At 37.1% G+C, this 23,311-nt stretch overlaps 1 protein-coding gene across 4 annotated transcripts; it reads left to right on the forward strand.

The window, feature by feature from the left end:
- Positions 1-241: 241 nt before the first annotated feature.
- On the forward strand, positions 242-22,961 carry aox6 (aldehyde oxidase 6). Of its 4 annotated transcripts, none has more exons than XM_028463968.1 (35): positions 262-669; positions 1,446-1,503; positions 1,914-2,010; positions 3,615-3,723; positions 4,956-5,082; positions 6,295-6,356; positions 6,438-6,515; positions 6,716-6,796; positions 7,049-7,193; positions 8,117-8,209; positions 8,276-8,427; positions 8,972-9,065; positions 9,132-9,244; positions 9,640-9,824; positions 11,087-11,249; positions 11,326-11,403; positions 12,068-12,237; positions 12,873-12,999; positions 13,741-13,863; positions 13,948-14,044; positions 14,123-14,247; positions 14,327-14,460; positions 15,338-15,425; positions 15,511-15,597; positions 16,104-16,295; positions 16,403-16,630; positions 17,837-17,932; positions 18,000-18,128; positions 18,199-18,273; positions 19,130-19,182; positions 19,259-19,373; positions 20,168-20,233; positions 20,308-20,496; positions 20,647-20,814; positions 22,139-22,961. In XM_028463968.1, the coding sequence occupies exons 1-35, from the start codon at positions 616-618 to the stop codon at positions 22,187-22,189; spliced, it is 4,002 nt and encodes a 1,333-aa protein (XP_028319769.1). In that variant the 5' UTR covers positions 262-615; the 3' UTR covers positions 22,190-22,961. The 4 variants fall into 4 exon arrangements, 3 of the variants coding, with proteins under 3 accessions (XP_028319769.1, XP_028319779.1, XP_028319795.1); XM_028463978.1 differs by having other exon boundaries at positions 263-669; positions 9,135-9,244; XR_003675340.1 differs by lacking the exons at positions 20,647-20,814; positions 22,139-22,961 and having other exon boundaries at positions 242-669; positions 19,290-19,373; positions 20,308-20,379.
- Positions 22,962-23,311: the final 350 nt, after the last annotated feature.

Consider the following 23,311-nt stretch of genomic DNA (forward strand, 5'->3'; position numbering starts at 1 on the left):
AACACGTATTCTACACCGGAAACGGGGAGTTTAGTTTTTATTTATTTATTTTTTTATTTATTTATTTATGTATTATTATTATTATTATTATTATTATTATTATTATTATTATTATTATTATTATTATTATTATTATTATTATTATCTATCCATCCATCCATCTTCATACCAGCTTATTCCCATTTATCAGGGTCGCGGGGGTTATAATCTCCTATGATATTTATGGAGTTTTAATTATTTCAATGTTTAAATAATTTTAGTTTTTGAATTCCTTTCTAAGTCTTGCTAGGATTAAACTCTTTACCTTTTTTAAAGTTAGTAGAAATTAAAATTTGTATTATGTCATTGTCAAGATCATAACAAAGTGTGCACAGCCCTACTACAATATTTGCAAAATAAGAGGTCACTCATAAAACAACATTTGTATATTTTGGTGGGTTTTAAACAGGTTTAAATGGGTTTTAATTTAAAAACAAACAAACAAACAAACATTTTTAATTGTATCATTAGTGGGTGTTTTATTTTGAAAGTCTGCACAGGAGGCAGTATGCAGCTCTTAAAGTGCGTTCTCCTCCTTGAGCGTCTCATCTTCGTGTCTGCTGTTGGAACTGAGCGATGTCTGCAGGAATGCCAGGGAACACTTTGTGCTTCTTTATCAACGGGAAAAAGGTAGGAATTAGTAAATAATCCAATTACACAAAATCCACTGTATTTGTCCGTTTTTACTGCCTCTCTTATGACGTAAAGACTTAAAAAAAATGTTGTATGACACAGAATTTTTTATCTCTAATCAAAGACATGTAACTACAAAATGATATCTGAATAGCTGACATGTTCAATTTAACCAAAAGCTGAAGAATTACACTTTTAAAAAATGTGGTTATCAACTTGTGGACGCAGTGCCAAAATTGGGTCGCGGACCTGCTTTCAATTGGGTCGGGCCTCTAAAAAATATCACACATTTCCACGTTATCTTTTCATGTTAAAACGATCAAAAATCTTCCAATATGTACTCTTAAGTGATTTCAGATTGATATTCTCGGCAGTTCCTTTCTATTAAACTGATACATATAAATACGCATTCTAAGTATGTATACGCAGGATTTTTTTCTAATAAAAATAATAAGAATTGTTGAACTGATGTGTAAGCAGAGGTGTAAAGCGTACCGCTACTTAAGTGAAATCGTACTCCAGCACAAGTACAAATAAAATACTCAATAGAAGTGAAAAGTAGCTGAATTAAACAGTACTCAAAGTAAAAGTTTACTTAAGATTACTTTTTTGTATTTTGCACTATATAAATGAAGATGACTTGAATTGATTGTAGTAACGTGAGTAATCTGTTACTGTAAAATACATGTCTACATTGAATTAATTTCACAATTATTTCACAATGAATTATTTAATTAGTGTTTGACTCGCTTTGCGTTTCTGTTCCTTTTTAGGTGACGGAGCATCATGTGGATCCCGAGACGATGCTGCTGTCGTACCTCAGGGAGCGTCGTATCCTTCAGGTGTGTTTCAGGGCAGTGTGAGCTACGGTGGCTGGGAAGTGTCAGGTGAATGCATTTACAGAAACGAACACAAATGCAAACAGGTCACAACGGAAGTGTTTCCGACGGACCCGTTTCTGGCGGATGTTTTTAACCCACCAGAACAGTTAAGAACAAGAAGAAGACATCGAAACGCGTATGAAAGTAAGTGAAAGTTGATTAGGATACTCTTATATTTTTCATATCAGGCCATCACGTCATAATACCCGTCCGACTGTAATACCGGTCCGGCCGGAAACACTTCCGTTGTGGCCGGTTTGCATTAGTGTTCATTTCTGTAAATGCATTCACCTGACACTTCCCAGCCACCGTAGGTGAGCTCCCCCCAGCGTCCGTCCCACCCTTAACTCTGACTTCCAGTCGCATTGACGGGGACAAAGTACGGCTGCGGCGGTGGAGGCTGCGGAGCGTGCACCGTCATGGTGTCGCGCTACCGACCCGAGACCAAATCCATCTTGTATCCTTTCAACCGAATAACATTTTTTCCACTAACAATTTAATTACAACCATTTTTTTATTCTGAGAAAGTCAATTACAATTACGCACTCACTACGTATTATTACGTATAATGTTAGCTTGTCCTTTCCAACGATAGGTGATGACAGATTCTGTTCACTGATTCTATGAGATAAGGTTAAGGTGTCAGAAAGTTAGGGTGCGACCTGAATGCTTGTGTAGAATCAATATTCAGGGAACGAGACATAGTAAATGTGTAAACCCACACACACACACACACACACACACACACACACACACACACACACACACATAGTATTTCATGAAGATAATGATTCTTGGAAACAGGAATCCGGCATCCATAGCAGCCTGCTGCAAAGGAAGCCGAGAACCTCGATTGTAGCTTTACATGTATCAGGTTATTGATTACAACATGTATCAGAGTTATTGATTATATTCAAAATCTATACTAAATCTAGTCATCTGTCTGAGGTGATGAAAGAAAGAAATTGACCGATGTCCAGAGGGGTTTTTCCATAAAGGAGGGTTCACAAACTCTGAGTCTATCCATAAACTCTGGCTATCTGATTCCATTACAGCTGGTATGAAGTGGGTCAATCAACCCTGAGTATGTCAACCTTGGGTTACTTGCGTGCACGCGCGCGATAAAAAGCCATCATCAATGGATCGAAGATGAGTCGAGCTGCCATGGCAACCACCCGGAAAATAGTGATTTATTCACCGTAATGGGTGAAATAAGCCGGTGTTTGAGGAATATGAGCCTGTTCTAAAGGTGCGTTCAGTCTTCAGTGACTATAGTGGCTTAAATCACCAGTAATTAGTCACACTTTTTGGTCACTTCATCACTTTATTGCTTCAGTGACGTGACGAGCGGTGAATAATATGAATAAAATGTGTCTGAGGAGACGTGGCAGCAGCATAGGATGTCTGCATAGAGAGCCCTCCTGTTACACTGGATATTAAAACAGTAAATGCCACGTGATATTGCATCATTTATATTGATTTTTAATGTAATATTGTTGCCAGAGTCATTCAACGTCCTAAAAAATGTCATAAAAAAACACTGAAGCGGGACGCGAACCCGCTACCCACCGCATCACAACTCACTGCGCCATCATATCATATCATATCTTCAAAGAGCCGTGATCTACAGATTTAACTGTATAACAATATAAAACAACAATCGAGCCTTAAAAGTGGATTTATTTAAATGATCATCTCCTCCTTTATATTATCCACAGGTTTGTATTCAGGGAACTTTACTACAGACGTCAGTAGATGTTTTAATGCAGATCAACCTCAACCTACATCCACAATGTTATAAAGAAAACTACCGTTTGAACACACACACACAAAAAAAAAAAACGTAAAGCAACACATTAGTGATGATGTGAGCACGTCTGTGGTGTGTGATGTTACTAATGTGTTTTAGAGAAGAGTTAAGGTTCATTGAAGTGTTGGTGTTCATTTGGTGTCATTTTGCACATTTTTGTTGTTTGTGTATTTTTCGAGATTTTTTTATTTTTTTATTTTTTTCGGAGTTTTAGGTTTTAGTCTATTTTCCTTCACTGCATTGCCTCTCAGCCATCACTCGGCTAACGCCTGCCTCCTGCCGCTCTGTCAGCTGCACGGCGCCGCCATCACCACGGTGGAAGGCATCGGCAGCACCAAAACCAGAATCCACCCGGTGCAGGTCTGTCACACAGCAGTAGATTTCATGCTCAGTGATTTATCATTTAGAATCAGGCGTAGGACGTCAGAGGAAATGCTCGAATGCCGCTTTGGTTGCATGTTTCCATGGTAACTTCAGCGAACCCAACTCCCATTTCCACCTTTGTGTTCTCCAGACACCATCTTTTGGTACAAAATGGTATTGCAAGATATTGTTGATGTGTAAATATCAAGGTTGCAATCATGTTGTTGTATGAAAATATTTATCTTTTCTTTTTTATTTTGTTGTTTTTTGTTTAGTTGCACATGTTAAAATGAAACAGCAACTTTTTGCAACATTTAGCAACAAACCATGCTTATGTTACTTTTGAGCATATTTACAGCAATATTTGAGAAATTTGTGATATTTACTTTTCTCGTAAGAAATATAATGTCATTGTTATATTTAAATATTAAATCTAAATCTGATTGTTATATCTAAATTTAAACGTTTAATATTAAATCTAAATCTAAATGTTAACTCTAAATTTAAATGTTAAATATTAAATCTAAACCTAAATGTTAAATCTAAATGAAATGTTAAACCTAAATGCTAAATGGTAAATCTAAATGCTAAATGTTAAATCTAAATGAAATGTTAAACCTAAATGCTAAATGTTAAATCTAAATGTGCTTTTATTTTGTTACTTCATGTGAATTTGCATATTAGCTAAATAATGAGTTTCACCCATGGACTGTAGATTTAACATTTAGAGTTAACATTTACATTTAGCATTTAGATATTAATATGTATATTTAAACATAACATTTAAATTTAACATTGAAATTATATTTTTACAAAAAAAGGAAATATCACAAATTTCACAGATATTGCTGTAAATCTGGTCAAAAGTAACATAAAAAATGCAAATGGTTTGTTGCTAAATGAGTTATTTTAGCATGCGCAGCTTTACAATTGGCGCCCCACACTGTCACTTTTAATTGAGCTTTATTTAACAGATAGATTAAAAACAGACTCTTAGTAAAGCTTTAAAATTTATAGAAATAGTTTGATATGAATGCATGTATCATAAACCCTATTTAACATAATCTATAAAGGCCTAACAATTACATTTTTTAAAAATCTTTTTAGCCAAAGGGACTGCCTTTGACCCAGTGAAAATAGATGTACGACCATCTTTTGGGTCTGGATCCAGGAGTTGAGAATCTCCGGTTGATGTGATGCTCTGCTGTTGTGTTTTCTCGGTGTTTCAGGAGAGAATCGCTAAAGCTCATGGCTCTCAGTGTGGTTTCTGCACCCCGGGGATGGTGATGTCCATCTATACTCTGCTGAGGAACAAACCACAGCCATCTATGGATGACATCACGCAGGCACTGGCTGGTCTGTTGGATGTTATGCTGGTTTTACTGGGGATTCTTTAATGAATGGGGCAATATCATGTTGCTATCTAATCTTTTAATATTAGCTTTAGATTGTCTGGAATAGTCCAGGAAGAAATAGTGCTCCAGAACTCATTAAAAAGCCTCCTTTTCCACCTTATCTGATCAGTAATCAGTGATCGGAAACACTTTTCATTCAGCAAATGTGTGGATAAAGTTGTTGTTTATCTGAAGTTACTGGAAAAAACTTTATGAGGCCGCTAGATCTATTAATCAGAGGAGTGAAGCCATGATTGGATCTTTTATTGCAGCAAAGGAACAAGGAGTCAGAGTTCTGGATTTTTGATAAGCGTTTATGGCCCTGTTGTGACCTGAGCTGTGTCTACAGGCTGGGGCCAGGATTGCTTTATATTTGTGTCACAATCCTGTGCAGGAATTTTAACCACTCAAAAGACTGGAATTACATTATCCTCCAATTGGTCTGTGGACCATTTATTTTTGGTTCACAAAATATAGAGTAAAGGTGTGAAAAATGTTTTGTATTTTATTTTTTATTTTCTGTTGACTCGACTTCATTTTTTAAAAAATTTTATTTCTACAAATTTGTTCTCGCTATTTTATTTCTTACATATTTGTTTTTTGCAAGTTTGTTATTTTCGAATACAATTTATGAAAATGAGGTTTTTGCAAATTTTCTTGTGCAAAAATTGGATTTGCTCGCGCAAAATTTGTTTTTCTCACACAAAATTTGGATTTACTAACACCAAATTAAAACTTGGATGTACTAACACCAAATTAAAACTTGGATTTACTAACACCAAATTAAAACTTGGATTTACTAACACCAAATTAAAATTTGGCGGTGCAACCTTTGTATTTCCTCATACAACATTTGGCTGCGGAAAATTTATTTTGCTTTCAAAAAATTTGGATGTGCTGGTGCAAAATTTGTCATTGCTGGTGCAAAATTTGTCATTGCTGGTGCAAAAGTTGTCATTGCTGGTGCAAAATTTGTCATTGCTGGTGCAAAATTTGTCATTGCTGGTGCAAAAGTTGTCATTGCAGGTGCAAAATGTGTATTTGCTGCCACAAAAACTATTTGCTCAAGCAAAATTAAGTTTTCCTGACACATAATTGGTATTTACTTGTCCAGAGTTTATTTTGCTATGCTTTGTAAAAATTAATTATTGTAATGCTGCCCCCTACTGTTCAGGTAACCTGTGTCGCTGCACCGGGTATCGGCCTATCCTGGATGGATTCAAGACTTTCTGTGAGGTAGCATAATTAGAAATATCAATAGAAACTCTGGAAAAGCTTTAACTCCAGGAACATTTTTAAACTCTGGGAATCTCTCAGGAATCACGCTGCTGTCAGACAAACGGCGACGCTAACTGTTGCCTCAATGGAGTGAAAAATGGCACAGAAACAGATGCTGTGAGTTGTTTTTCTAAAAAATTAAAAATGATACTAAATGATTAATGATACTTCCTACTACTTATTTACTGGACAAGCTTCATTGCATCCCTTTTTGTTATGCTTTTTTGTGACTGGAGTGTTTTTACTGCTATTTCTATTCATTTAACACTAGTCACTGTTAAACATCTGTGCATCAGCCTGTTCTCGCTGATCTGCAGGTAAAGCCACAGCTGTTCAACAAGGACGAGTTCCTGCCCTTGGATCCCACTCAGGAGCTCATTTTCCCTCCGGAGTTGATCGTAAGTCACGCTTCGATCGATCTGTAACCGGATGTGATGACCGATATATGTAAAAAGATTGTGCTGTGACTTTCCGTATTATCTCGGCTATGAAATGCCTCATATTTGCATTTATTGGTATTCAGGTTAGTTGAGAATCACTGCTGTATTATGGTGTATGGCTAAAATATGCCAAGCTCTGTTTATTACAATTGTTTTTGTGCAAAATTTGTACTAATGCGAGACATAAAAACCCTGATATTTTCATCACAGCTGATGGCCGAGTCCGAGCCGGCCAGGACGCTCTCCTTCGTCGGGGAGGGAACCAGCTGGGTTTGTCCATCCTCGTTGGAGGAGCTGCTCGGGTTAAAGGCCAGAAATCCAGACGCTCCGTTGGTGATTGGAAACACCAACGTTGGTGAGTTCGAGCTTCATCTGACGCCAAACGGACTCCCTAGGTTTACATCAGCAATAAATGAATGATTAGGCTGACTACACAAAAATGTCTGATCCAAGGGTCACATTATCAACACTCATGTGATGTCTGCGTTTAGAATAAGGTGCAATCTGAGCATTAATACAGGAAAGAACAAAGGGTTTGGTCACTTTTTAATATTTTTGTTATTGTAATTTTGTTTATTTGTGTTTTTTTGTTCTTGTTTTGTGCGTTATTGGAGTCATTGTACTTTTCACTTCTTTTTTTCACCTTGTTTTGCACATGCAAATACATTTAATTCATTGCTTAATTGTGACCTTCACCAGCCATTCCAATAAGGAATAGTAAGAAAAACTTATATAGGATATAAAAAGAGAGGGCAGCGTTACTCCTTGGTGAGGGAGAAAGGAACAGGAGAGAGGGAGTTAGGGTGGGACAATGGAAGGAGTGTAATGTGCTGATCACTTATTTTAGTCATGGTCTTGTGTGTTTTTTTGAGTAATTTCATGTATTTTTGTTGTCGTTTTCTCTTTTTTGTATATTTGTTCTGTAGTATATTTTTGCATGCCAATTTGCATATTTTTCAGTTATTTTTGGAGTGTATTTTTGTTTGTTTTCTTTTTTTTTTGCTGTTGATTTGTGTATTTTTTGTCACTTTGTGTGTTTGAAGTTGGGGACTGCACACATTTAGACTGAGGGCCATTTAAGACCCCTGGGCCACAGGTTACCTATGGAAACAGACAAAGCCAGTAATGACCAGCAGATGGCAGTGGAGCTGTCCAACCTATAACACATTTAAATTTGATATATTCAGTGTGTCATCATTTTACTTATTTAAACTGCTTCATATGAGATTGGGCTGTTTGTGGTTTGAAACTTCACAAAGTTAAATAACTGTGCTGAAGGTCCAAACATGAAGTTTAAAGGCGTCCGGCATCCGCTGATCATCTCGCCGACCAGAGTGACGGAGCTGTTCCAGTTTTCCCAAACTCCGAATGGTGAGGACGACTTCTCCTTTCAAGCAAATTCTTGGCTTCGCTATTTACCTTCAGATCTTCCTGCAGGCGTTTGGGTCGGCGCCGGCTGCAGCCTCTCCGAGCTTCGATCGGATTTGGAAAAGCTTTATCTTCAGCTTCCCGAGGAGAAGACAGAGGTGCTCCGAGTGCTTTGTCAGCAGCTGGGGATTGTGGGAAGTCAGCAGATCAGGAACGTTGCAGTGAGTGGAAACCGAGGAAGAAAAGTTGATGTTCATTCATCTCTGAGTATTTAGTAAAACAAATACGTCATTCCGAGTTATTAACACTATCACTTAAGATTGACGTTGCTTTAATAAACAGTATTTTAAATAGACTTTTAGACCAGAGCGACACATCTAATAACAATCCTTAAGCCAGCAGTGCCATCTAGTGAGTAAAAATGTATATTTAATGTCCCTGTAAATGCATATTGACTTCTCACTGGGCTGTGTTTGTGTTTGGCTTGACATGGAAAATAAGGTGAGGAGACGTGTGGAATGCATTTTTTAACAGAACCTATCAAAGTTATTGTCTCGGAAGCGCAGCGCTCTTTAGTGTTGTTTGTGTAAATAGTAATAAATGTTTAACTATTTGTCTGTGGTTCACGTATCCATATTGTTTTGCTATAGAAGAGTAGATAGTTTGACAACAATTCACACCCTGAAGGACAAGGCATTAATAACTAAAATGGGACACAAAATTACAAAAGTTCTTGCTTATATTTCTGACTATCGTTATTTTTAGTCCCTCGGAGGTCACATAATGAGCGCGTTCCCAAACTCCGACCTGAATACTGTCCTCGCAGCCGGAAACTGCCTACTCAGCGTCGTCTCTGAAGGTGAGACCCTTTTGTCCAGATTGAAAACAGGAGAAAAATGGAGAAATTGAGTTTGTTTTAATCCAGCAGGAGGACGACGAGAAATTCCCATCAATCAGGATTTCTTTGTTGGATTGGGCAAAACGGCTTTGAAGCCTGAAGAGATTATTCTCTCTCTTTTTATCCCTTTTTCCAGAAAGGTACGTGAAATATCTGAGAAATGTTTCCGTAAACATCACTCGTAACGTAACAAAGTGATTTTGTTTTTCAACCATTCAAATAAGTTTGAACTTTTATGCATTTATGTTTAGATTTGAGGAATTTTGGCAAGTTTTGTAGAATAAATTGAGGAAAATTTGCCAAATTTTGGTAAAATTTAGAGTTCTTTCAACAATTTGAGATGAAAAGTTATTGCCGTCATGTGATATAAGAACTGGAAGCTCTGCAAATATTTGTTTGTATTTGGAGGGTATACGTTGGTAATTTACAAAATGTTTCATGTTTTTTCAATCATTTCTACTTTAATTGTAATTAAAGTGAAATTATTCAGTTTTTTTTAAAAAACATTGCCTGTTATCCCTCGTTGCTCCCATAGGGGGAGTTTGTGCGCGCTTTCCGCCAGGCTCCGAGGAAGGAGAGCGCCTTTCCCACCCTCACGGCAGGAATGCGTGTGTTTTTCTGCGAAGGCTCTCGGCTGGTTCAGGACGTCAGCGTTTACTACGGAGGTATCGGCCCCACCATCGTTAGCGCCGGCCGAACCTGCGGCGTGATCGTTAACAGGTGGGACTGACTCAGCATTAAAATACTGAAGACAAGGGCTTAATTATTACTATTTGATTAATTGATTATTATGTAAGTGATTTCATTATTAAGTATCAAAACTGTCAACGCCGATATATTTAGGGCCCGAGCGCTGAAGGCATTGCGAAGTCCATATTGTTTCTGTACGGATTCTTCTTCTTCTTCTTCTTTTTCTTCTTCTTCTTCCACTTCTTCTTCTTCTTCTTCCTCTTCCACTTCCTCTTCTTTTTTCTTCTTCTTCTTTCTTCCTTCTTCTTCTCGTCTTCGCTTCCACTCTTTTCTTCTTCTCTTCTTCTTTTTTCCTCTTCCACTTCGTTTTTTTTTCTCTTCTTTCTTCCTCTTCCACTTCTTCTCTTTCTTCCACTTCCTCTTCTTCTTCTTCTTTTTCTTCTTCTTCTTCCACTTCTTCTTCTTCTTCTTCCTCTTCCACTTCCTCTTCTTCTTCTTCTTCTTCTTCCTCTTCCACTTCTTCTTCTTCTTCTTCTTCCTCTTCCACTTCTTCTTCTTCTTCTTCCACTTCTTCTTCTTCTTCCTCTTCCACTTCTTCTTCTTCTTCTTCTTCTTCTTCTTCTTCCACTTCCTCTTCCACTTCCACTTCTTCCTCTTCCACTTCCACTTCCACTTCTTCTTCTTCCTCTTCCTCTTCCACTTCTTCTTCCACTTCCACTTCTTCTTCCTTAAGGTGCGATGTCATGAAATTTGGAAGGAGGGCATATGTTGGTGAAAAATTAAATGTGAATTTTTTTGATGCAATTTCGGGTCTCGTTAGCGGCACCTAGAGTTTGTAACTTTCCACTGGTTTGAACGAGCTGGATGGCATTCGCTAGGTATATCATTTTCTGCAATAAAAGTTGCTCCTTTAGACCAAACTGACATCTTTAAGCCAGCAGTGCCATCTAGTGAGTAAAAAAATTGTACATTTAATGTGTGGTAATAATAAGGTAAGGAGAAGTGAGGTATGCATTTTAGATATAGAAAACAAGTTATTGTCTAGTGTTGTTTGTGTAAATACTAACTTGTTTGATTTATATATGTTTAAATGTAACTATTTGTCTGTGGTTCATGTATCCATGTTGTTTTGCTATAGAAGAGTAGATAGTTTGACAAGAATTCACAGCCTGAACGACAAGGCATTAATAAATCATAAAGTGATCTCGGACACCGAGCTGAATGGCATACAGTTGGTATATTGTATTATTACCATTATAGCTTCTGCGTTGGATAATTGTTGGGTTTTTCAGACGGTGGGATGAGGAGACGCTCAACCGAGCCTACGACGTCCTGCTGGAGGAGGCCGATCTCCCTCCATCTGCTCCGGGAGGGAAGGTGGAGTTTCGTCGCTCCCTGACTCTGAGCTTCCTCTTTAAGTTTCACCTGGAAGTGATGCACAAGCTGAGAGAAATGGTAACACCAGGCTGAACATCCTAAGTTATCTTGCTGATAACTAAAGTGCTTTTTTTTTAACATTTTTTTTATCCAGAATGTGATTCAGGATGAGCCTCAGGAAGAGTTACAGCCACTTCCCAAAAACATCCAGCCCAGTCTGCAGGAGTTTGAGGTACAGATTCACTGCTAATAGGCTAAGGCTGCAACATTATTATTATTCTATCCTATGGGTCATTCCATGTCATTTCAACAAATTTACATGACATCCCATGCACTTTGATCTAAAAAAAATTAAGATTTTTACCAATGTCCTTATTTTTCTTCCATTTTCATCTTCCAATATCTCAGGAACTACACCACATAGGAGATTGAAATTTGGTATAATAATACAGCTCCACCTACTCTCTCAGACTATACAGAAAGATCTGCTTTACATCCTATCTGGTGGACATGCCAGTCCCTCAAATTTGGAGAAAAGGTTTTTGGGCTCGAAAACCACTTTGCATATGCCTCAGCTCCCTGTCATTTGATCAGCTTTGAGCTATCTACCTATCTGATCGTCTCTTTTTTTCTATTTTGATTGTGGTTCCTGACAATGGAAGAAAAATAAGGACGCACAAAAATTGACATACCATCCTCACTAACGTGACCATATCTCAGAAAGTATTCCTACGACCAAGCTAAAAGTTTACAGTGTGCCTATTAAATAATCACAAAAAACAAGTGGTAAACATTTAATCTTATACTGTTATACCTATTTTGATTGAGTTGTTGATTACATTGTTTTCTAAAAATACAAGAAATGGTCAAAGAATAAGATATACTGTTTGTCTTAGGCAGTACCAAAGGGTCAGAGCCAGCAGGACCCGGTGGGTCGTCCCATCATGCACCGCTCTGCCCTCAGCCAGGCCACGGGTGAGGCCGTTTACTGTGACGACCTTCCTCACACACAAGGAGAGCTCTTCATGTCACTGGTCACCAGCTCCAGAGCATATGCTAAGATCACGTGAGTCCAAGGAAACATTTTCAAACCTGTAAATGTTATTTAGAAAATGTTATTATTTGCAGAGAAATGTTCAAACTCAGGATTCTATGACATTTTATAGCTTTTTATTAGATTTTTTTTTTTTGCCAACCCACAACTTTATAGCCTTTGCTTTGAAAACAATATATGTACGGATATATTAGAATGTTGACGAAATGTTTTTTCTTTAAAATTGATTTATTTGTTAAATAGAAAAAAGGTAATTATTATTTCGTTGTTAAATTTGACTTGGGCCGTTACTGTTAGACCTCAGTAGATTTTCTGTGATCAGTTTTTCTCCATTTTTGACTTTGTTACATTTTACGCAACTTTTTTTTTTTTTTTTTTTTAACATAAAATGTGACAAAATGAATTTGTTATAATCTATAAACAAGCAAAGTACATTTTATACTTTATGTCTATTTTCTTTAGAAAACTGTAAAGGAACTCCAACCAGTCCCACGTGTTTAGCTCGCTTAGCATATAGCGACACTGAGCATAAGCCACCTTATTAGTTCAAATGATCTAATTGGGTCTAAAAAATAAGACTTTGTTTTATATGACAAATATCATGAGATGGCTGTGATTTGTCGCCATAAATAAAGTTTGTTTCACAGCGGATTGGACGTCAGTGCCGCCATGCAACTTCCGGGCGTCGTTGACGTGATCACGGCCAAAGATATTCCTGGGAAAAAAGTGCGCACTTTAATGGGATACGACGAGGAACTACTGGCCGAGGATAAGGTGACTAAACCCTTGGTTTATCACGTGATTAAAGACTTGCAGGATACATCCGTGCTTTTATTTTGAAGGGATTACATTTCTGCTACAAGGTACAGTCCATCATGCCAAATGTGCTTAATATGGTTAATTGAGTTAACCATTTTTATTAAATCAATATTTCTATGATGTTGGAATGTGACGAAAGCACTCAAGGTCACGTTACGTAAGATCTGTTTTTGCAACATTGGCTAGACATTGTCCATATGTCCAAAAACCCATAGGTAATGGTTTAGTCTTTGTTGTTTAGCTATTATCATTTCAGGAGGTAAAGTATGTCAATATTGTAGCGAGATTTATTAGTTATTATTTATTATTCATATTGCAATTTCTGTTTAATTTTGTAATAAAAAAAAAACGCTTTTCATGAAGGGAATTCCATCATTTTTATCTGTTTTCTACGATCAGGGAAAATCAGAGTCCCTTGGTGTCCCTCAAGGTTCTGTCCTTGGCCTTCCTTCATTTTCTTTGGATCTGTTCATTTATAAATGTTAACTGTGATAGGATAACTCCTCCTGCAAATATGTAAAGGTTTTAACAAGTAGAGAATCCAGATTTTAGGAAAATCCGAGACCCTTGTTTCGGGGGTTCCTCTGGCCCATAACAACCAGGAGGACAGAAGGTGTGTCCCTGCTTTACCCACAATACTTTTGATGGTTGTGTGTCACTAAAATAAGCTTTTTCTTCCCCTGTGTGTGTCTGCAGGTCTTGTGCATCGGTCAGATGATCTGTGCTGTGGTTGCTGACTCGCGATCACATGCCAAACGAGGAGCCGCAGCGGTGAAGATTAGCTACGAGGACCTACCGGACCCAATCTTCACTATGGAGGTTTTTGAATCACAGCGGTACAAATACAGAAGTCTTCCTGTCTTTGCCGCACCTCATGGCGTCTCTGCTTTCTCTTCGTTTCAGGAAGCCATCGAGAAGTCGTCCTACTTCGAGCCACGCAGAGTTATCGAGCAAGGAGACGTTTCCTCGGCGTTCGCCAGTGTCGATCGGGTTTACGAAGGTGAAAAATGGGCTGTTTTTATCCAACGTCGGTGTTGTGTTTGTGTCTTGTCTCCGTGGTGACGAATGTTCTCCTCAGGTGAGATTCGACTTGGCGGTCAGGAGCATTTCTACATGGAGACTCAGAGCATGCTGGTCGTTCCTGTTGGAGAGGAGAAAGAGTTCAACGTCTACGTCTCCTCCCAGTGGCTGTCGTACACGCAGGTAACGTGCACAATGTCGCCCCTTGTGGTCACAGCATAGTACAGCAGACACTGATGGAGGTCTGTGGACGTTGTTTCAGGCGGCGGTTGCGGAGACGTTGGGAATCCCCTCCAACAGAATCAACTGTATCGTTAAAAGACTGGGCGGCGGCTTCGGAGGGAAAGTGACCAAACCGGCGATCTTGGCGTCTATCACCGCCGTGGCTGCCTGGAAGTAAGTGAACCAAAGTTCTCCTCCAGCAAACCTTTTTTTATTATCAACAGAGAACCTTTGCTTGTTTTTGTTATCTTTTTAATTAATCATAATTTTACTCATAATGTTACTCACTTCAAGATTTGGACTCAAGAGTTACAATTGATTTTTGTGATCTGAATCTACATCCACTCAATTTAAAATAATAACATAAGCAATTGTTTATATTTTTTATAAACTTTTAAAAACTTCTTGTATGATGTATTTATTGTGTTTACTTTTTTTAATGTTCTGTTTTGAACTGTTTACAGGTTTTTTAGATTTATGGTTACATTTTGAAATATCATTTTTAATTTCAATATTGAATGGTTGTATTTCGAAATGTTGTATTTTTTAATTTTCATTTTGAAAGGTCATGTTTTGAAATATTCAAAAGTTTTCTTTTGGAATGTTAGATTTTTAATTGTCATGTACATGTTTTCAAATTTATTGTTATCGTCTTTTATTTTCTATTTTCTATTATAAAAACTTATTTTTCATGTGTTTTATTTTTAAATGTCATGTTTTTAAAATTCGAAAAGGTTATTCTTTGAAATGTTATATTTTTAAGGATATCATTTTATTTTAAATTGTTATATTTTTTAATGTCATATTTTCATTTAGAATTACATTTTTTTTTACATTTGAAAGTTACATTTTAAAATGAAAAATAAAAACATATACATTCAAAAATGTTTATTTTGAATGTTCTATTTTGAAATATTTTTGTTTTCAAATGTTAAAGCTTTATTTTTGAAATATGTTTCCAAATTTGATGCTTTAATTTGAATTATTTTCAAATGCGTGCGATTAATGCAAAAAACAATTCAGATTCTTCTTACATTTTGTAAATCTTTAGGACAAACCGACCCGTCCGATGCATCCTGGAGCGAGGCGACGACATGCTAATAACAGGAGGACGACACCCGACATTGGGAAAATACAAAGTACAATAACCCTCACAGTAAAGAAAACAACCATTTTAAACCTTAAAGTCTGATGAGAGTGAGAGCTGGCCATTCTCTGTTACAGGTTGGCTTCATGAACGACGGGAGGATCGTCGCGGTGGACTTTCAGTTCTTCATCAACGCCGGATGCACCGTGGACGAGTCAGTTGTGGTGGGTCAAACCGCAGAGTTTTGGTTTTTTTTTTTAAGAGCGACTGGAGGCAGACATGTGCAAAAATGGTCCAAAAGTGGCAAGAAAAGAGTGTAAAGTGACTAAAACAGGCTAAAAGCAGTCAATAGTGCCCACATAATGGGCAAATAAAGAAGAACCAGGTGGTATCTAATGGCAAAGGGGTGCTTAAATGGGCAAAATGTGGCAATCAATAGTGAAAAAGGCAAAATGTGGACCAAAAAGAGGCAAAATGTAGGGAAAAAAGCAAACGAGTACTATTTATTGGGCAAAAGTTAGCTTTTTTGGAAGAAAAGTGGCCCAAAAAATGTAAGAAAGGACAAAAATTGGATAAATGTGTCAAAAAGAACTTTTTTTTAAAAAATGTTAGGGTTTTCTGAGAGAATGATAATTAAAATTAAGACATAAGATATGACTGTCATTTTTAACGATATTCATAGATAAAATTAAAAAAAAAAGATGGATCAATAGAATATGTGTGTGTCCAGGTTATAGAGAAGATGGTGCTCCACATGGACAATATCTACAACATTCCTAACCTTCGCGGCCGAGGCTCGGCCTGTAAGACCAACTTGCCCTCTAACACGTCCTTCAGAGGCTTCGGGGTCCCACAGTGTCTCCTTATTGTGGAGAATATGTTGACGGACGTAGCTGCTGTGCTGGGACACCCTGCACACCAGGTATCAGTGCAATATTATGACGTATAATTCAATAAATATATTAAAGATAATGGACCAACACGACTGCGATGGAAAGTACAAACCGCAGTGTAATCAACCTTTTTCAGGTGAGGGAGATCAACATGTACAAAGGTCCGTCCGTGACACACTACAAGTTGACCTTCAGCGCAGAGAACCTGCATCGATGCTGGGACGAGTGCAAGCTGCGCTGCGAGTACGAAACCCGCCGCAGAGCCGTCGAGGAGTTCAACCAGCAGCACCGTTGGAGGAAAAGGGGCATCGCCATCATTCCCGTCAAGTACGGGATGGCCTTCGCAGAGGGTTTCTGCAATGAGGTGTGTGTGGGTGTGTGTGTGTGTGTTTGTGTGTGTGTGTGTGTGTGTGTGTGTGTGTGTGTGTGTGTGTGTGTGTGTGTGTGTGTGTGTGTGTGTGAAAAACAAAAGAAAAATAGAAAAAAGTTAAATGATATAACTGAAAAAAAAGTTACATTTAAGTATTTTTTAGAACATTTTGCAATGACAAAAAAGAAACAAGTCGCAATGACTTAAAATGGAAGTACCTCTCTACCACTAAATGATAAAATAAAATAAAAATCACCACGACAAGTCATAATTATGAGTTAGTAAAGTCATAATTATGAGATACAAACTGAGCATTTGCTGCAGTCTCCCAACATTGTTTCCATTCTTATTGACACTTTGAATAATAATTCATTCAAAACACATATTTTGGCTGTTTATTCAGTTCTTAGAATTCAACACATGGAACATAGTGTAGAAATTAGTGGAAGTACATGAATACGTCTTTATTGCAAAATGATTCTGTTGCATTTTTGTGTTTCTTTGCAACTTTACATACAAAATAATTTTCTCATAATTATGACTTTACTAACTCATAATTATGACTTTCACTGAAACTAAACTAAAACCATACTTACTGTTTTTGTACTAAAGAAAAAAGTAAGAATGATGTATTTTGACCAATGAAATTACAGAAAAAGAAAAATCCTTAACGTGTTTAAGAAAGTGGGAAAAAAAGAAAAGAAAGGTAGAAAAACTTGACAATTACACATTTGTTTAATCTTGTTTTAAAAAATGACATTTTTTTAAAATAAAAAAATATTTTTTTAAATAAGAGAAAAAAGGAAGAAGGTTACATTAACATATTTTAAATTAGACAGTTACAATATGGTGTTTAAAGATATATGTTAAAGTTATAATGTTTTATTTAAAAAAAAGGAGGAAAAGAAAAAGCTACAATGATACATTTAGTTTTTTTTTTGTTTTTTTTAAAATAAAATAAATTAAGAATGAAAAAGGTAATATTTATTTATTTTACAATTACTGAGAAAGATACAGAAGAGAAAAAATTAACAAGTTGTTAATGACGTATCTAACAAAATGGAAAGAAAAAGGTACAATAAAAAAAAATTAAAAAAGGAAAAAACAAAGAAAAAGTTACAAAATCGTATTTTCAAAAAAAAAAAAAAAAAGTTAAAATGACTATTTAAAAAAATGTGTGTGTGTGTGTTTGTGTGTAAGGGTAAAGCTCTGGTTCACATCTACAAAGACGGGTCGGTCCTGGTTTCCCACGCTGGGACGGAGATGGGTCAGGGAATTCACACCAAGATTCAGCAGGTACAGAAACACACTGTCTGACTTTACCTTAATGTCTAGGAATAATCTCTTGATTCTCATTGTTGAGGTGGCGAGCCGTGAGCTCCAGGTTCCATCCTCTAAGATCTACATCAGTGAAACCAGCACCAGCAGCGTAGCCAACACCTGTCCCACGGCCGCCTCATTCGGCAGCGAAGCCAACGGCATGGCCGTCAAGGTGACGCCCTGATACCGTCTCACCCGTCTGTGGGTTTCTCTGCTGATGCTGCGACTTCTGTCTTCATCAGATCGCCTGTGAGATTCTGTACAAGAAGATGGAGCCACTCAGGAAGAAGTACCCCAAAGGATCATGGGAGAGCTGGGTATGTACTGGGATGAATTGAGCTTTTCTACCTGTGGCTCTCGAGCCACTCGTGGCTCTTTCGCTGCGTCTGCTGAGGCTTAATCACTGATGCAACACGGAGCAATTTCTCCAATCACAGCAGGTTTCTTATACTTTCATCCAATCCCTGTCTCCCTTTGAACATCAAATACGACAATGATGAAGACGTAGTAAATACTAGATAGACACTAAATAGATACTATATAAATGGATAAAAGACAAAGACTACATAGATACATAGTAGATAGATACTAGATTGATGGATAAAAGACAAATACTACATACATACTAGATAAATAGTAGATAGATACTACATATATATATATATATATATATATGTATATACTAACTAGATAAAGAGCAGATAGATAGATACTAGATGTTCTAGATGTACTAGATGTATAGATACTACTAGATAAATAAATACGAGAGAAATAGATACTAGATAAATACTACGTAGATACAATGTAGATACTAGATATAATCTAGACAGATAACTTATAGATACTAGATAGATACTGGATAGATAGATATGAGATAGATACTACATAGATGGATAAAAGTCAAATATATATATATATACTAAAAAAATACTAGAACAAATCTATATAGTAGATACAAGATAGATAAGGATACTAGATAGATAGATAGATAGATAGATAGATAGATAGATAGATAGATAGATAGATAGATAGATAGATAGATAGATAGATAGATAGATAGATAGATAGATAGATTTATGCTAAGTAGATAGATACATGCTACATGTTATAGACACTAAATAGGTTTGTGCTAAAAGAAGTTGGTAAAGAGTGACGGTGTTTGTTTGGTCATAGGCTAACGCAGCGTTCTACGAGAAGATCAGTCTGTCAGCGATGGGCCACTACAGGTCAGACACTCAAAGCCCACTAGTGGACTGGTGTTAGTGGTGCACGTGTGTTGAATGTGTTGGTGTGTGGCCGCAGGGGGCCTGACACCCACATGGACTGGGAGAAGATGGAGGGCATGCCTTACTCGTACTTCACCTTCGGCGCCTGCTGCAGCGAAGTGGAGCTAGACTGCCTGACGGGCGACTCCAGGGTCAGTGTGACAGCGTTTATCTCAACGGACAGGACTAATCGGAAAAAACAAATCAAAAGTTCATAACTGTCATTATTGTCTTTGAGTCCACTATTGATTATTCTAATTAAAAATAAACCAAACTCCTTTTTAAATAATGTGAGAAAAAGTCACCGAAATACTGTACGATGTACAGCATAAAGCAGACATAGGCATCTTTGTGCGGCCCCCAAAGCAAATCCCCAAAAATTGTAATTCAAGAAGTTGGAAGGAATATGAAGCCCAACATAATCCACAAAATAACTCTTAAAACACACAAATCGGCACCAAAATTCCCAAAATACACAAAATGACAACAAAGACAGACATAACAACCACCGAAACAAACAAAATGACAAAAAAAAAAACCTCACAAAATAACAACATATTACAGAATAGCTCCTAATACACACAAACTGTCAACAAAATTACACAAAATGACCGGAAAATACAGAAAGTGACCCCAAAAACGCAAAAATCAACAACAAAAATACAGAAAATGACAGAAAAATACACAAAATTAAAACAAAAACACATTTCCCTTCCCCGTGTTAATGCTCTGATTGGGCATTATTCTAAATGCTGACATGAATAATGATTATGTGGCCCTCAGATCAGATACAATCACATTTTTGTGGCCCTCGCTGTGATAGAGTTGCCCATCCCTGCAGCATAAAGTGTTTCCTAATAATATTCTTCCTTGTTAGTTTAATGTAAACAGTGCGGGTTGATTACTCTGACGTTGGGTTTGTGAGCGTGTGTTGTGGTTGTTGCAGACGGTGAGGACGGACCTCGTGGGGGACATTGGCAGGAGCATGAACCCATCGGTGGACATTGGACAGGTCTGAGGTTTGAAGCTGCAGCAGATGGAGTTTGACCTGCTGTGAGAAACGCCTTGGTTTGCTCTCTCCGTCAGATCGAGGGCGCCTTCATGCAGGGCATGGGTCTCTACACGCTGGAGGAGCTCAAGTTCTCGCCATCCGGGCTCCTCTACACTCGAGGTCCTTCCCAGTATAAGATCCCAGCGGTCTGCGACGTCCCACTGCAGTTCAATATTTACCAGCTGCAGGACTCGGACAATCCTCACGCCATCTATTCCTCAAAGGTCTATCTATCTATCTATCTATCTATCTATCTATCTATCTATCTATCTATCTATCTATCTATCTATCTATCTATCTATCTATCTATCTATCTATCTATCTATCTATACACAGCAGTGTCTTGAGAACAATGCTTTTGCTTTTCTCTGCAGGGACTCGGAGAGCCTTTCCTCTCCCTCGGGAGCTCCGTGTTCTTCGCCATTAAAGATGCCGTCGCCGCCGCTCGTTCAGAGTCCGGCTTGGTCGGCCCGTTTGTCCTCAACAGTCCTGCGACTCCAGACAAAATCTGCTTGGCCTGTTCGTGTCCTTTAACTCAGAAGGTAAAAGCTCACGGGGAAAAAAGCCTGCGATTTAACATATCGTAACTGTAGTTGGAGTGTTGGAGGACCCAAATGAAGAGAGCGAGGGAGGCAGAATGCTGGACGCTGGTAGATAATTCAGTACTGTTAATGCATGCATTTTTGAAATTACACAATATGAGTTAATTGGTGAATACTGTAAATGGACACTTTACCACAGCACAGAAGTGTTTCCTTTCACGTATCCACCTCGTTCATACAGCTCAGCCTACATCATAAGGTGGACAATAATTGTATTTTATACAGTCTGTATTATCTTTCAGGACTGAGGCTCATGGTTCCAAGACAAATGATTGGTCAGGAGGCGGGGCTTTTATCCCCGCTCAGTGTCAAGCTAGACCACGCGTCAAATTTAAGGCCTGGGTGCCAAATCCGGCCCTTTGGCATGTAATTCAATCCAAAACATGAATTATTGTGTAAATTGCCAAATGATTCATTTGTAGATATCTCAAATTAGACCTTGAGGAGAGACTGTTTTTTTTTTTTTTTTTGTTTTTTTTTGGTAGCACTGTGAATACATCTGTCTGTACTGGGAGTAATCTAATCTAACATGACTCAGCAAAGGAGCAACGTCTCAGTTCAAAAGTAGAACGCAGTCATCGTGTATAAACACATGAAAGATTGTACACATTAACACACATTTGATGATATGATGATTAATATAATAATTGCCATAACATTCATATCACATGACGGCAGTCGATTTTAATTGCAAGTTGTGGAAATAATTCAATATTTCCACAAATTTTGCAATTTTTCACTAACGTTTTTTACAAAATTCCTCTAAATTACACAAAAATTGGTAAAATCATTTTTTTTTTAAATGTGAATTGAACTGATATTGAAAACAAGGGCACAATAATGTTATAGTTGTTGTTTTTTTCCCACCTAAAACCTGCGGCTCACTTGAGGTCAAACTGGTCCATATTTGGCCCCTGAACTAAAATGAGTTTTATGGATTATGCAAACTAGCAATCCTATGCTTACCAATAAATAACAACTATGAGAACATGTTCCTTGTTTTCTTTTAAAACATAAATTCTTGATTTTTTGATTTGATTCTAAAACTTGAATTAAGAAAATCTAATAATTATTATTATTGTAAATATAATATTTTAAATAGTTTAAATAGATCAATAATAATAATAATAATAATAATAATAATAATAATAAAAATAATGAAATTATTCTTTCTTACCAAATATTATCAGACTAAGACCTTCTTTCTTGATATTGATTTCTCAATAAGAACTTTTTCTCTGTTCTGTGATTTCTCATCTTTCAGGTACCGACCGCCCAACCAGGATCCTTCAAACCGTGGGCTCTAAACATCTGACCCTATAGCTGACTTCGATCATCATTTTTACCCGTCAAGTTCAGCTAATCATGCCAATGTCTGTTATCGATGATTAAACTTACTAATAATAATTCACAAATTATACAAAAAGACAGCACTTAACACTCATTTACAAATAAATATGTTGTATCTTCAGTTAAATGGAATTAAAATGAAAATAGAACAGTAAAGTAGAGCGTTGGAAAGTAACTGAGGAAGTAAATAGAGTATGAAGTACAATGCACTTGAAAGTGAAGGCAGTGTGATGCTTTAGATCAAAGGTTCCCAACTCATGGGTCAGGACCCGAAGGTGGCCTTTTTCTGAGTAGTTCCTGGGCGTTTTCAGAAAAAAAGTGCTTTTATTTTTAAATGATTGTATGACAGTAATGCAGCATAGTGCCACCTAGTCACAGTCGTACAAATGTTTGAAATTTATTTAGCTATATAATTTAATTTACAAGTATTGCATTTATTAATAACGGCATATACAATGTATCCTTACAGTGAATATATATATAATTATAAAAAACAATGACAATCTGTAAGAACACATGCATTTTTGTGACAATGCATGGAGGTTCCTGACTGCTGGTCGATTTATATTCTAGTTCCCAATGTTGTCATGCTGGTTTCAATTTTTATTCAGGTACCCCCTATGACAATTTGTGTACCCATGGGGATACCCGTTCCCCATTTTGGGAATCTAGTATTTAGGCTAATCAGTGCAATTTAACTGTGTTTATGTGTACATGCTGTATTCCTCTCACCAAACTATGAAATAAACAAAAGAAAACACTAAACAAATTCTGTTTATATGTGGATTTTATTTTGTATTTTTTAATTATGACAGGTTGATGCCAGAACCAAGCAATTAGAAAAACACGCTGATGAGTTCTAATGAGTTTTAAAGAAGAATAGTCACAATCTTTACTTTTATAATAATGGTTAAAAAAATTTTTTTAATTATTATTTTTGTTGGAATGGGAAGAGGGGACAGAAAACAGTTTGAGTATCACTAATTTAGGGGCTCAATAGCTTTAAATGTAATGTGGACGATGAAAAACAGCGATGAATGGTTGTTATTTAAGCATTACTTTAACATAATCAGATAGCAACCCTCAA

Source organism: Gouania willdenowi, chromosome 2 (assembly GCF_900634775.1).
Source record: "Gouania willdenowi chromosome 2, fGouWil2.1, whole genome shotgun sequence".
Lineage (NCBI taxonomy): Eukaryota > Metazoa > Chordata > Actinopteri > Blenniiformes > Gobiesocidae > Gouania > Gouania willdenowi.

Excerpts from the sequence above, each read along its gene's own strand:
- aox6 (XM_028463968.1), top strand. The coding sequence starts at position 616 with ATGTCTGCAGGAATGCCAGGGAACACTTTGTGCTTCTTTATCAACGGG. Across the intron at positions 9,066-9,131 it reads ACTCAGCGTCGTCTCTGAAG|CAGGAGGACGACGAGAAATT; the intron begins GTGAGACCCTTT and ends GTTTTAATCCAG. Across the intron at positions 18,129-18,198 it reads CCAACGGCATGGCCGTCAAG|ATCGCCTGTGAGATTCTGTA; the intron begins GTGACGCCCTGA and ends TGTCTTCATCAG.